Genomic DNA, 15,000 nt, shown 5'->3' on the forward strand with positions numbered 1-15,000 from the left:
ACCATAACAACAACAACAACAACAAAAAAAAATAAAAAAGGAAAGAGAGATTGTGGGCAAAATGAATGCATAATTACTAACAATTACCATGACCAACAAAGTATGCATATGTAATGGAAAAGAATTCATACACTATACAATATATATATATATATATATATATATATATATATATATATATAGAGAGAGAGAGAGAGAGAGAGAGAGAGATTCACCTATACTGACATCAAAATATCTATTTATCTACAGACATAGACATATAGGAATATAGCCATACAGACAAATCTATGTATCTGTCTATATCTTTTTAAAATCCCACATTCTTTCAAAATAGGTCATCTATCCATTCTTTTATATATACTTCTTTCAGCCACATGTGAAAAGTATATGATGAATGGAAAAATCTAAAACGGAAAGAACAAAATAAGAAGAAAAAAAAGCCTAAAAAAAGAAAAGAAAAAAGGAACGAAAGAAAGTGGAAAGAAAGAAAGAAAGAAAGAAAGAAAAAAAATCAAACATATCAAGACAGACAAAAGGAAGAGACGGAAGGAGGGAAGGAAGGAAGGAAGGAAGGAAGGAAGAAATAATGAAGGAGGGGAAGGAAGAAGCAGAATGACGGACTTTCAGTTTCACTTTCAGTTTCAAGATGCTGTCAAGACGAGCAGAACAGATCTATATATATATATGTGTGTATACACTACACCACATCTCCTATAAATAAATTAAAAAAAAAAACCCCAAAAAAACTATAAAATAAATTTAAAAAAAAATCAAAACGGAACAGATGCCTGGAATTTGCATAACCCAGTTCGCTGATCAGGCTTTGAGAGACCATTTTAGGTTAAAAAAAAAAGATAATAATAGAAAAAATAAAAAAAAATAATGAGGAAGAAAGGAGAATTAAGGAGGGTGGGAAGGAAGGTAGAAAGGGGCTGAGAGGGGGCGTGACAGGAGACACACACACACAAAAAAAAAAAAAAAAAAAAGCTACAGAAAAAGCAGAGAGTGGCAGGAGAAAAGAAAATAAAAGAAAGAAAGAAAGACAGAAAAAAAAAGGAAAAGAAAAAAAAGGCCACCTCAAATCCTGAGAAAAAAGGGAGAGACACAAGCAAGCGAGTGACGTACAGCAGCAGCAGAAAAAAAAAAAAATACTCAGAAAGAGAGACAGGCAGAGACAGAGACAGGAGGCAGAGACAGACGGTATATATATATATATATATAAGAGAAACAGAGAGAAAGAAAAAGAGAGAGAGAGAAAGACGGAAGACAGTTCTGGACAGAACGACTCGTCAAAAAAAACAAACAAACAAAAAAACCAAAAAAAAAACCACAAACCAGCAGACAGTAACAAGGACTGCAAATCGCACACAGACACACACAGCCAAACACACACACACACACACACACACACACACACTGCACATTTCCACAAAGTTGTGACAATTCTCATTCTTTGCATGAAGGCAGACAGAAAGGGGGTAGGAGAGAGGGTGGGGTGGGGGGGGGGATGGGGGGGGGGGAGTGGAGAAAGAAAGAAAGAAAGAAAGAAAAAAAAAAAGACGCCACAGGGACCACCAGGGGACATAATCACATCCAGGGATAATGAATTTCGTCCCTTCCATCCATCCAAAGACATAGGGAGGAGAGGGGGTCACAAAAAAAAAAAAAAAAAAAAAAAAAAAAAAAAAAAAAAAAAGCGACGATGATGAGGGGTAAGGAATGGGGGAAGGAAGGAAGGAAGGAAGGAAATACAAAGTGGTGCTCTAAGGGGAACAACTCAAGGCCACACACTGAAGTCACATCTACCGAACGATGCTCTCCTCTGTACAGTCGAGGGGGACAAAAACTGGATCGATATATCATACACATACACATAGTCACGAAGGCGCTAGGCAATCAACCGTCTCCTCCTCTACTTGCAGCAAGTTACATGTCCACAGCTACAGATCCATGTTGTGCAAGCAGAATTATCATACCAAATGGACAGACAGACGAACAGATAGACGAACAGACACAGAGAGAGCAATCAATAAATAGACAGACAGGCGGATGAATAAAGAGAGAAATAGTTATACTAAGAAATAACTCATCTTAAGAAATTAAAAAATAGAGAAAAAAAACCCCAAACAAACCCTGTATGTATCTAAACTGCTTGTCACTATAAGCAGAAAGAATGATACATATTATCTAGCACAGCACTATATAACTTTTTTCGTTTCCCTGTCATGCTAATATTACTGACAGTCTGTAAATGCTGTTGTTTATTTTTATTTTATTTTTATTATTATTATTTTTTCTACTGGAAAGGTGCATTTATCTATATACTTTTTCAGTACTGAAATGACACTTGCAGTGGAGTGATGGGCCTAGATGTAACATGTCCGCCTAGGAAGCGAGAGAATCTGAGCACGCTGGTTCAAATCGCAGCTCAGCCGCCGATATTTTCTCCCCCTCCACTAGACCTTGAGTGGTGGTCTGGACGCTAGTCATTCGGATGAGACCATAAACCGATGTCCCGTGTGCAGCGTGCATTAAGCGCACGTAGAAGAACCCACGGCAACAAAAGGGTTGTTTCTGGCAAAATTCTGTAGAAAAATCCACTTCGATAGGAAAAAAAACACCAAAAACAAACAAACAAACAAACAAACAAAAATGCACACAGGAAAAAAAACAAAAAAAAAAGAAGAAAAAAAAAAGGGTGGCGCTGTAGTGTAGCAACGTGCTCTCCCTGGGCAGAGCAGCCCGAATTTCACACAAAGAAATCTGTTGTGACAAAAAGAGAAATACAATACAATACAATGATCAATCACATTTTATATGGATTACATACTATCCTTCTGCTCCTTGTCGCAAGCTGAAAACTTAATGAACAGATCATTCCATCTCGATGCAATTAATCAATTCTTATCTCCCCCTTCCCTCATCCCCCCCCACCCCCCCTCCTACCCCCAGGCCCCCTCCCCCTCGCCCCCACCTCCACCTCGCCCCCCATCCTCCCATCTACAAAATATTCTTATGTCCTTGGAACATTTATTTGATTTCACGATTTATTTGGTGTCCTTTATCATCACATCCTCATCAACTCGATCACTCATACTGCTGTTGTTGTTGTTGTGGTTTTTGTTTTTTTGTTTTCTTTTTAAACTTTATTATGAAAAAAAAAAAAGAAACATGTCAAAAAAAACCTGCATGAAATGTGCTTGTGACAAACTTACCTTTGATGTCAGTGCTTTTTAATTAAAAAAAAAAAAAATTTTTTTTTTTACTTTTCTGTTTTTTTTCAAACAAGAATTTCAGTTCTTACTTATATCATACTTGTTTATCATTGCTGTTTCTCCATCCGTTGCTTTAAAAAAAAAAAAAAAAAAAAAAAAAAAAAAAATGATATACAAAAAACCCTACTGGGGTCGCCTCAAAGACAAGTAAAATATGTGAGAAATCTTGACACGATGATATGAAAAGAATCCTGATAACAAGAAAAAAAGAAAAAAGAAAAAAACAAAAAAAAACCCCAAACAAACTAATAATAGCAAGAATAAATAATAAAAATCAATAAACAGAGCTGCTCAATGTTAGGCAAAAAAGATGACTCAAAAATCAAACCCACTTGTCAGATCTACACTTTGTGGAGCCAGCAACGAACCAAAATTTCTTCTGTTATTTCATTTTTTTCACCATCTTTCTTTTTCTTTTTTTTTTTTTGGTCCTTTAATTTTGTTTGTTTGTTTGTTTGTTTTTGTGTGGCCAGTCTCAGAACTGTTCAAAACCCCCACGTACCACACAGCCTTTATATATATATACATACATACACTTTTGTCCTTTGCTGCCCCAAAAGTGTAGACAGACAAGATACGACGTTGCGCAAAGTGGTATATCGATAACACACCAGAGACAGCAACCAAACATACATAAGCCACAGCCACAGCCAGCAACAAAAGCCACTAAAAACCAGGAAGCACACACACACACACACACACACACACACACACACACACACAAAATACTTACTTTGGCCTGTAGGGGTTAGAAGAAATAGTGAAAAAAAAAAAGAAGAAAAAAAAAAGAAACAAAAAAAGAAGAAGAAAAGAAACAAGAACAAGAAAGAAAGCATCAATTAATCAGTCCCAAGACTGGAGGCAAGCAAAAAACACAACACAACTTATTAATAATAATAATAATAATAATAATAACTCATCAGCACACAAAACACTTTGTCAAAATCAAACTCAAATAAATGTCACCGCAAAACGTTTTTTTGTTTTTTTTTATAAATTATTTTATTTTTATTTTAACCCCTCTCCCTTTACTTTATCTATTCATCTATTCATTCAATCAATCATTCATTCATTCATCTACTTGTTTATTCATTTATACATTTAGTCATTCTTTTTTTTTGGTTTTGTTTATTTATTTACTGATTCATCTATTTTTTCATAGTGGCTGAAAGCTTGTGTTTTTTTTATTTATTTTTTTTTTTTATCCAAACCTTGTCCAGATTTATCATTAACAAAATGAATTCTCTACTGTACTCTCAGCACAGTTTGTGCTCTTTGCTCCAACTGTCTTTTCAAACACAGAAACTGTGTAATAAGCTGTTCCACATTGTGTAATTTGAGATTTGAGCACACTGCCTTCAAATGTGACATGACACTTTGTCACTGACTGAAAGATAAGACGTGCTGACTGCAAGACTGTTTAAAGCTTTGAAGTTTTGGATAAAAGAAAAATTGAATAAACAAACAAAAAAAACAAAAAACAAAAAAAACAAAAAAAACACCAAAAAAAACAAAAACAAAAAAAAAAACCAAAAAAGAAAAAAAAAAGAAAAAAAAATAGTAACCACCTAAAACCTAATTTATCATAAACGTAATTCAAAATTCATTTCAAACAGGTGCCTTGCAATGAATTAAATCAAAACTATACTTTAAAAATTGGAATTATTGCAATCGTACAGCGCTTATAGCAAAATTATTTCATTACTTGCTACATAAACAAACTTATGATTATGATTATTACTTTCATTATGTTCCAAAATCACAACTACATGGTGTATACAATTTTGGTACAAAACATAACTTGACACACATCCTGTTACTATAAATAGTACAGTTGTTCACACGTCACAAAACCACTGAATGCAATCTGTTGAAGGAAGACTGCCACACTGTGTCAACATAATCAGTCAAAGCAACCAACCAAAAAAACTCTGTTGGAACAACATGTGCTGAAAAAAAAAAAAAAAAAAAACCCAAAAAAACTATGGTACCAACACAGCAATGAAACACAGCACAGAGGCATTCATGAGTTGTCATTTCTACTCTCAGGAATTTATCATTGTTATATATATATATATGTATATACACATATATATCCCTTCATTGAGGAAGGAACGAGACTGTTCTGAAAATTTGGAATATGTGACAGATTGATGTGTTTTATATATATATATATATATATATATATATATATATATATGTATGTATGTATGTATGTATGTATGTCCCCTTTGCTATCAGAACAAGAACTGGTTTCTCTTGAAACTGTATCAGAGCATCGTAATTTAACCTGCTCTAGGCTGTTCTGTCGAATTTGGTACTCTTTCATTTTCATTGATAGCAAAGGGGATATATATATATATATATATATATATATATATATATATATATATATATATATATATATATATATATATATATATGTCCCCTTTGCTATCAGAACAAGAACTGTTTTCTCTTGAAACTGTATCAGAGCATCGTAATTTAACCTGCTCTAGGCTGTTCTGTCGAATTTGGTACTCTTTGAAGTTTCATTTTCACCTCAGCTATATATTGCATATAGTATTCTAATGTGCCGTTCACTTATTTTGATTGGGGTTATTGCATGGCCTTTGTTGTGAAAAAATTTCTTTGTTCTTGCTCTTGTTCTTGTTCTTTCGGGGATGCTGACATAGCAACAACAACAGCAAAAATTCTCGAGAAACATGAGTGGAGTTTTTTTTTTATTTTTTTTTTTTAAAGGGGAATAAGACCTAATCTATGATTGTGTATTGGTACAGCATGCATGTGTATGTGGGGGTATGTGGAGGGTGTTTTCAAAGTGTGTGTGTGTGTGTGTGTGTGTGTGTACGTGTGTGTGTGTGTGTGTACGTGTGTGTGTGTGTGTGTGTGTGTGTGTGTGTGAGTGAGTGAGTGAGTGTGTGTGTGTGTGTGTGTGTGTGTGTGTGTGTGTGTGTGTGTGTGTGTGTGTGTGTGTGTGTGTGTGCATGTACATGTGTGTGTGTGTGTGTCTCTGTGTGTATGCGTGTGTGTGTGTGTGTGTGTGTGTACATGTACATGTGTGTGTATCTCTGTGTGTATGCGTGTGTGTGTGTGTGTGTGTGTGTGTGTGCATTTGTGTGTGTGCAACTGTGTGTGTGTGTGTGTGTGTGTGTGTGTGTGCGCGCGCGTGCGTGTATGTGCGTGTGTGTATGTACGTGTGTGTGTGTGCATGTATGTGCGCGCGCGTGTGTGTGCGTGTGCATGCATGTACATGTGTGCATCTGTGTGTGTGTGTGTGTGTGTGTGTGCATCTGTGTGTGTGTGTGTGTGTGTGTGCATCTGTGTGTATGTGTGTGCGCGTGCGCGTGTCTGTGTGCGTGTGCATGTTCATGACTATATCAATTAAAGGCTGTGTGCATGCAAGTGTGAATGTGAATGTGCACACACACACGTGCACATGCATTTCCGTGCCTGTGATGAAGAGGGGTTGGGTCCAAACAGTCTGTTATTACTTGTTTTTTGGGGGGAGGGGAGTGGGGGGATGTGTGTGTGTGTGTGGGGGGGGGGGGGGGGGGGGAAGAGAAAAAAAGAAATCATGTCTTTTCTTCCACATAAAAAAACTCAACCAAAAACAAACTCATGAATGCCCCTCTTTCTCTCATTCTCTTTAACTACTTACATGTGCCAAATGGTATGGCAGGACGTCTGAGACAAAACACAAATTACATACATTGATTTATCTAAGTCTCTATTTTACTTATTCGTTTTGTTTATTCATCCATCCATTTCTTTGCTTATCTATTCATTTTTTACTTACATACTTATTCATTTATTCAGTCATATACATTGTCACTCAAGAGGAGAGGAAGCTGATGATGTTAATAATAATAATAATAATAATAATCATAATGGTATTCATATAGCGCTGAATCTTGTGCAGAGACAAATCAAATGTCAAGAACATGAAACTCTCCTGTTGGTTTCAAAATGACTTTGATGAAGTAAGCTATAAAAAAAAAAAGAAAAGAAAAAAAAAAAGATGTGGTTTTTGTTTGTTTGTTTTTTTAGGGGGAAGGTAGGAGGTCTTAAAATGATTTAAATTATTAAACTCTTCAACGGTCAGTAGCTGGGGTCAGTTGAGACTCCTCCTCAATAGAGATTGAGGACTTACAAAACATGCTGTTTTTGTTTTTTTTTCCCCCTTTAAAGACTGATCACATTTCATTTGACTCTCTCTCAAAAAATCCTGTGCACACCACGAAAATCTTTCTCGCACATCCTCAGCATGCAATTATGTACCTGAGAGTTAAAATCATTCAGTAGGAAAAAAAAAAAAAAAAAAAAAAGAAGAAGAAAAAATTAGTGCTTAGTTTTTGCACCGGGTGACTGGGTTGCATATAAGCGATCTTGGCAGCATTGATTATGTTTTTGCCTAACATCAAGATTTTTCCTCCTGAGTCTATGGCTTTGGAACCTTCGAAAAAGTTTTCTTAATGCTTCTGTTTCAGCTTCTCAAGAAGGCGTCACTATGCTCACACAAATCCATTAACACAATACCACATCTGCTAAGCAGAATTCTGCCAGAGAGCAAATAATCCTCTTCTTCTTCTTCTTCTTCTGCGTTCACTCGTATGCACACAAGTGGGCTTTTACGTGTATGACCATTTTTAACCCGCCATGTAGGCAGCCATACTCCATTTTTGGGGGGTGTGCATGCTGGGTATGTTCTTGTTTCCATAACCCACCGAACGCTGACATGGATTACAGGATCTTTAACGTGCGTATTAAATTTTGATCTTCTGCTTGCATATGCACACGAAGGGGGTTCAGGCACTAGCAGGTCTGCACATATGTTGACCTGGGAGATCGTAAAAATCTTCACCCTTTACCCACCAGGCGCCGCAACCGTGATTCGAACCCGGGACCCTCAGATTGACAGTCCAATGCTTTAACCACTTCGGCTATTGCGCCCGTCAGCACATAATCCAAAACGCTAGTCTGGCCTTGAGTGAAAGCATATATATATATATTTGCATACCTATCAGAGAGAATTTATTTGACAGAACTTTGCCAGAGGACAACACTCTCGTTGCCATGGGTTCTTTCTCAGTGCGCCAAGTGCGTGCTGCACGCGGGACCTCGGTTTTTCGTCTCATCCGAAAGACTAGACGCTCGGCTTTGATTTTCCAGTCAAACGTGGGGAGAAAGGGCGAGAGCGGGATTCGAACCCAGACCTCGAAGGACACTGGCTGTACTGGCAGATATGTGTCTTAACCACTCTTCCACCTTCCTCGTTCTCAATGCTAAATATTGACGGGCGCAATAGCCGAGTGGTTAAAGCGTTGGACTGTCAATCTGAGGGTCCCGGGTTCGAATCACGGTGACGGCGCCTGGTGGGTAAAGGGTGGAGATTTTTACAATCTCCCAGGTCAACATATGTGCAGACCTGCTAGTGCCTGAACCCCCTTCATGTGTATATGCAAGCAGAAGATCAAATACGCACGTTAAAGATCCTGTAATCCATGTCAGCGTTTGGTGGGTTATGGAAACAAGAACATACCCAGCATGCACACCCCCGAAAACGGAGTATGGCTGCCTACATGGCGGGGTAAAAACGGTCATACACGTAAAAGCCCACTCGTGTGCATACGAGTGAATGCAGAAGAAGAAGAAGAAGAAGAAGAATGCTAAATAAATACAGCACTGCTAAGATCGCTTAACCGTGCAAGCCAGTTCTGCACCAAAGAAACAGCAACCCCGTTCTGTTATCAAGAGACATACATATCATTGTGAAAAAGAAAAAAAAAAAAAATTACTGTCGTTTTTATTATGAAGAAGTTATGATCAGTATGCCAGTCGCACCGTCTATCAAGACCCCTCAGAGATGAGACCATATTTTGGCAACAATGAGAGAGAGAGTGTTATGACGGCACAGCAAACTGTCTGCATGATGCAGACAGTTGCAAAGCAACCTACAGCTTCGCTGCACTGTTAATGTTAGATGAATGAGTTATATCCCTCACTTTTGTGTTAACTTATTACATGAAAAATAGCACAGAAAAGGATTATGGTTTCATGTTTCGCAGGACAAAAAATACCTTTACAAGATTTGTATTCTCCTCTACAAAAAAAAACGTCAATAAATATTTTTTTTACGAGCAAAAAAAACGAAATAACATAAAATGACAAAATAAATAAATAAATAAATAAATAAGATAAATAAAACATGTGGAACTCACACATTAAAAACGACAACAACTAACAACAATAAAAGCAGAAGAAAAAAACAAAACAAAAAAAAACCGAAGCTAGACTCAGGTGATGCTTGTTCTGATTGTGATGCAAAAACGTTTAATAACATCATCCTTTCACACACACACACACACACACACACACACACACACACACACAACTACTTTCACACCTTGCACAAGACACATAACTGAATATTAAAGAAATGAAATTAAAAAAAAAAAATTATACAAACTGATTGTCCTCAAAAACAATTTAAAAAAAAAAAAGCACGCACAAAATGCCCCCCAAAACACAAATATTGAAAAAAAAGACAGAAATCATAATAATAATAAATGATAATATATAAAAACCAATCTGCTGCCCACAAATATCATGTGACAGTGGTCAGTCAAGTGTGCATGTGTGTGTGTGCGTGTGTGTGCTTGCGTGCATGCATCATGTGTGTGTGTGTGTGTGTGTGTGTGCACATGTGTGCATGCATGTATGCATGTGCGTGTGTATGTGTGTGTGTGTGTGTGTGTGTGTGCACATGTGTGCATGCATGTATGCATGTGCGTGTGTGTGTGTGTGTGTGTGTGTGTGTGTGTGTGTGTGGAAGTTGAGGAGAGAGAAGTGTGCTTGTGTTGCTGACTGATATGATACTGTGTTCTTCTTTTTTTTTTTTTTTCATTAAAAAAAAAAAAAAGCCTTAATCTTATTCACGTCAGAAATATTTGTTAATTAAACACACTAGCCAGCCAGGTAAGCACTACATTAATGCACACTAGCACTTTTCATCATCATCATCAGTAAGAAAAATCTACTCAATATTGAAATGACAAAACTAGCCCTTACACAAGTGTGTATGTGTGTGTTAACATAAGTGTGTATATAAATGTGTGTATGTATATACGTCTATTCGTGTCCTGTGCACTGTGTCTTAATTTGAATTTATGTTAAACAGCCTGCTCTAATCGTATGTCTATGTTTAACCATGATACAATGCTATTTTACACCTGTTCGTTAACAGTGTGTGTGTCATGATTTGCTATGTAACTTTCAGTTTCAGTCTCTAAGAGCATCTACTTCGGAAAAAAAAAAGAAAAAAAGGTGCAGATATCCTGACCTCTGTACAAGCCAAACACACTGATCAGGCCTTAAAAAAAACAACAAAAAAACACAAAAAAACAACAAAAAAAAACATACATAAAATGAAACCGAACAATCAAACAAAGCTAACAAACAAGTAAAAATACTATATAACAAAAATATATCAAAGTATGCAGAAGGCAAACGAACCGAAACAAAATGCCAGTCGCAAAGCCCTGACATGCTAGCTGGTAGTGATACGAGTATATCTATTATAACAGCAGCATCAACGCACACCGACCACCACAAATTTTCATGGTTTCTTTGATGAGGGCATTAAGAGTGATTTGACTGACTGACTGACTGACAGATTGACAGACTGATTCATGGTAGCTTTGATGAGGACATTAAAGTGATTTGACTGACTGACTGACTGACTGACAGACTGGCTGGCTGGCTGACTGTCTCACCTGGCTGGCAGCCTTGTCCATGTCGGCGACACTGGGTTGCACGCCCCCCTGGTAGGTGTTGATGCGGTTGAGGATGGTGGAGATCTTCCCATGGTGCAGGTCATCCTGACAGGCAACAAAAGCACAAAATAACTCAGTGTTAGGTAAGGTAAGGTAAGGAAAGGTAAAGGTAAGGTAAGGGAAGGGTAGGTGTTGATGCGGTTGAGGATGGTGGAGATCTTCCCGCGGTGCAGGTCATCCTGACAGGCAACAAAAACACAAAACAACACAGTGTTAAGTAAGGTAAGGTAAGCTAAGGTAAGGTCAGGGTACGGTAAGGGAAGGGAAGAAAAGGTAAGAGAAGGGTAGGTAAGGTAAGGTAAGGTAAGATAGAAGAAGGGAAGAAAAGGTAAGAGAAGGGTAGGTAAGGTAAGGTAAAGCAAGGAAAGGAAAGGTAAGGGAAGAGAAGGTAAGGTAACGTAAGGCAAGGGAAGTGAAGGTATGTTCAGGTAAGGGAAGGTAAGGGAAGGTAAGGTAAGGAAAGGTAAGTTAAGAAAAGGTAAGGAAAGGAAAGTTACGGTAAGGCAAGGGAAGGTAAAGGTAATGGAAGGTAAGGTAAGGTAAGAAAAGGGAAGGTAAGGTAAGGCAAGAGAAGGGAAGGTAAAGGTAGGGTAAAGGAAGGGTAGGTGTTGATGCGGTTGAGGATGGTGGAGATCTTCCGATGGTGCAGGACATCCTGACAGATAACAAAGACACAAAACAACACAGTGTTAGGTAAGGTAAGGTAAGGTAAGGAAAGGTAAAGGTAGGGTAAGGGAAGGGTAGGTGTTGATGTGACTGAGGGTGGTGGAGATCTTCCCATGGTGCAGGACATCCTGGCAGGCAACAAAAACACAAAACAACACAGTGTTAGGTAAGGTAAGGTAAGGTAAGGTAAGGTCAGGGTACGGTAAGGGAAGGGTAGGTGTTGATGCGGTTGAGGATGGTGGAGATCTTCCCATGGTGCAGGACATCCTGACAGATAACAAAAACACAAAACAACACAGTGTTAAGGTAAAGTAAGGTAAGGAAAGATAAAAGAAGGGAAGGTAAGGTAAGAGAAGGGTAGGTAAGGTAAGGTAAAGAAAGGAAAGGGAAGGTAAGGTAAGGTAAGGTAAGTTAAGAAAAGGGAAGGTAAGGTAAGTTCAGGAAAGGTAAGGAAAGGGAAGGGAAGGTATAGGTAATGGAAGGTAAGGTAAGAGAAGGGGAGGGAAGGTAAGGAAGAGAAGGTAAGGTAAGGCAAGGGAAGTGAAGGTAAGTTCAGGTAAGGTAAGGTAAGAAAAGGTAAGTTAAGAAATGGGAAGGTAAGGTAATGTAAGGTAAGGGAAGGTAAGGAAAGTTAAGGTAAGGCAAGGGAAGGTAAGGTAAAGGTAATGGAAGGTAAGGTAAGAAAAGAGAAGGTAAGGAAAGGTAAGGTAAGGTAAGGCAAGAGAAGGGAAGGTAAAGGTAGGGGAAGGGAAGGGAAGGTAAAGGTAGGGGAAGGGAAGGGTAGGTGTTGATGCGGTTGAGGATGGTGGAGATCTTCCCATCGTGCAGGACATCCTGACAGATAACAAAAACAAAAAAACAACACAGTGTTAGGTAAGGTAAGGTAAAGTAAGGTAAGGAAAGGTAAAGGTAGGGTAAGGGAAGGGTAGGTGTTGATGCGGTTGAGGATGGTGGAGATCTTCCCATCGTGCAGGACATCCTGACAGATAACAAAAACAAAAAAACAACACAGTGTTAGGTATGGTAAGGTAAGGTAAGGAAAGGTAAGGTAAGGGTAGGGTAAGGGAAGGGTAGGTGTTGATGCGGTTGAGGATGGTGGAGATCTTCCCATGGTGCAGGTCATCCTGACAGATAACAAAAACACAAAACAACACAGTGTTAGGTAAGGTAAGGTAAGGAAAGGTAAAGGTAGGGTAAGGGAAGGGTAGGTAAGGAAAGGTAAAGGTAGAGTAGGGTATGGTAAGGGAAGGTGTTGATGCGATTGAGGATGGTGGAGATCTTCCCGTGGTGCAGGTCATCCTGGCAGGCAACAAAAACACAAAACAACACAGTGTTAGGTAAGGTAAAGGTAAGGAAAGATAAAAGAAGGTAAGGGAAGGGTAGGTAAGGTAATGTAAGGTAAGGGAAGTTAAGATAAGGCAAGGGAAGGTAAAGGTAATGGAAGGTAAGGTAAGAAAAGGGAAGGTAAGGAAAGGAAAGGTAAGGCAAGAGAAGGGAAGGTAAAGGTAGGGTAGGGTAAGGGAAGGGTAGGTGTTGATGCGGTTGAGCGTGGTGGAGATCTCCCCATGGTGCAGGACATCCTGACAGGCAACAAAAACACAAAACAACACAGTGTTAGGTAAGGTAAGGTAAGGTAAGGTAAGGTAAGGAAAGATAAAAGGGAAGAAAAGGTAAGAGAAGAGTAGTAAGGTAAAGCAAGGAAAGGAAAGGGAAGGTAAGGTAAGGTAAGAAAAGGGAAGGTAAGGGAAGGAAAGGGAAGGTAAGGGAAGAGAAGGTAAGGTAACGTGAGGCAAAGGAAGTGAAGGTAAGTTCAGGTAAGGGAAGGTAAGGTAAGGTAAGGAAAGGTAAGTTAAGAAAAGGGAAGGGAAGGTAAGGAAAGGAAATTTACGGTAAGGCAAGGGAAGGTAAAGGTAATGGAAGGTAAGGTAAGAAAAGGGAAGGCAAGGTAAGGAAAGGAAAGGTAAGGCAAGAGAAGGGAAGGTAAAGGTAGGGTAGGGTAAGGAAAGGAAAGGTAAGGCAAGAGAAGGGAAGGGAAGGTAAAGGTAGGGTAGGGGAAGGTGTTGATGCAGTTGAGGGTGGTGGAGATCTTCCCATGGTGCAGGACATCCTGGCAGGCAACAAAAACACAAAACAACACAGTGTTAAGTAAGGTAAGGTAAGGTAAAGATCAGGTAAAGGCAGGACACGACAGGACATAAGATACAACTGTATTGTCAATAACTCAAAGGGATAAAACTAGATTAGAATGGACATATGCTAACATTAAGCCAATGCTATGCCAACACCAACGCAAACCTGATTGCCATCACTGACAGTTATGTTAACGCTAATGCTACGCTATCATGATCATGATTATGATACCGTTATGCAAAATTACACATACAGGCTGACATATACACTATCGTTATGTTGAATTGTGTTACTATTTTGTCACAACATATTTCTCCATGTGATATTCGGGCTGCTCTCCCCAGAAAGAGCGCATCGCAATATCTAGATCATGTTTTTAAATCACTCAGTACGGCCAGTCCTCTCTTCTCCTCTACACAGACCCCTCGGATGTCCAGTGGGTGTCTCAATGACCCAACCTTTAGCTTCCGTCGTCAGAATTGTGTTATTGTTTGTCAACATTCACCTCTTCAGTATAAGAGCCTTCCGCTTGCAATATTTTGATGGTGGTAATTGGGGTGAAACGCTGTTAACGTCGTCTCTTTCGCCGTTCGTATGGAGAGAGTTAGTGCATTTTTTTCTGCCTGCAATTTTTATTTGTTTTCCTATCCCAAGTGGATTTTTCTTCTACAGAACTTTGCTAGGGGCAACCCTTTAGTTGCTGTGGGGTTCTTTTACATACTCTAAGTGCATGCTGCACATGGGACCTCAGTTTATCACCTCATCCAAATGACTAGCATCTGGAGCAATCAGTATGAAAACCAAACTCCGCATCTTCAACTCCAATGTGAAGTCAATTCTGCTCTACGGATGCGAGACATGGCGGACAACACAGACGATGCAGCAGAAGATTCAGACATTCTTCAACACCTGTCTGAGGTGCATCTACAAGATCCGATGGCAGGAGAAGATCCGAAACGAAGATCTGTGGGAGCGAGCGGGACAGGAACCAGTGGCCAAGCAGACACTGCAGAGGAAGCGGGGGCTGGATCGGACACACCCTCAGGAAGCCAGCGTCCAGCATCACACGCCAAGCCCTGTTTCTAGAACCCGCA

General features: G+C 39.0%; 1 protein-coding gene across 1 annotated transcript in view; it reads right to left on the bottom strand.

The window, feature by feature from the left end:
* Window positions 1-15,000, bottom strand: part of LOC143285707 (solute carrier family 12 member 4-like) — a 330,309-nt gene that overhangs the window by 53,005 nt on the left and 262,304 nt on the right. The window contains exon 6 of the mRNA XM_076593115.1: window positions 11,051-11,155. Within this exon, the coding sequence (XP_076449230.1) occupies window positions 11,051-11,155 (105 nt within the window). The remainder of the gene's footprint in view (window positions 1-11,050; window positions 11,156-15,000) is intronic.

This window comes from Babylonia areolata, chromosome 9 (assembly GCF_041734735.1).
Source record: "Babylonia areolata isolate BAREFJ2019XMU chromosome 9, ASM4173473v1, whole genome shotgun sequence".
NCBI classification, from domain to species: domain Eukaryota; kingdom Metazoa; phylum Mollusca; class Gastropoda; order Neogastropoda; family Buccinidae; genus Babylonia; species Babylonia areolata.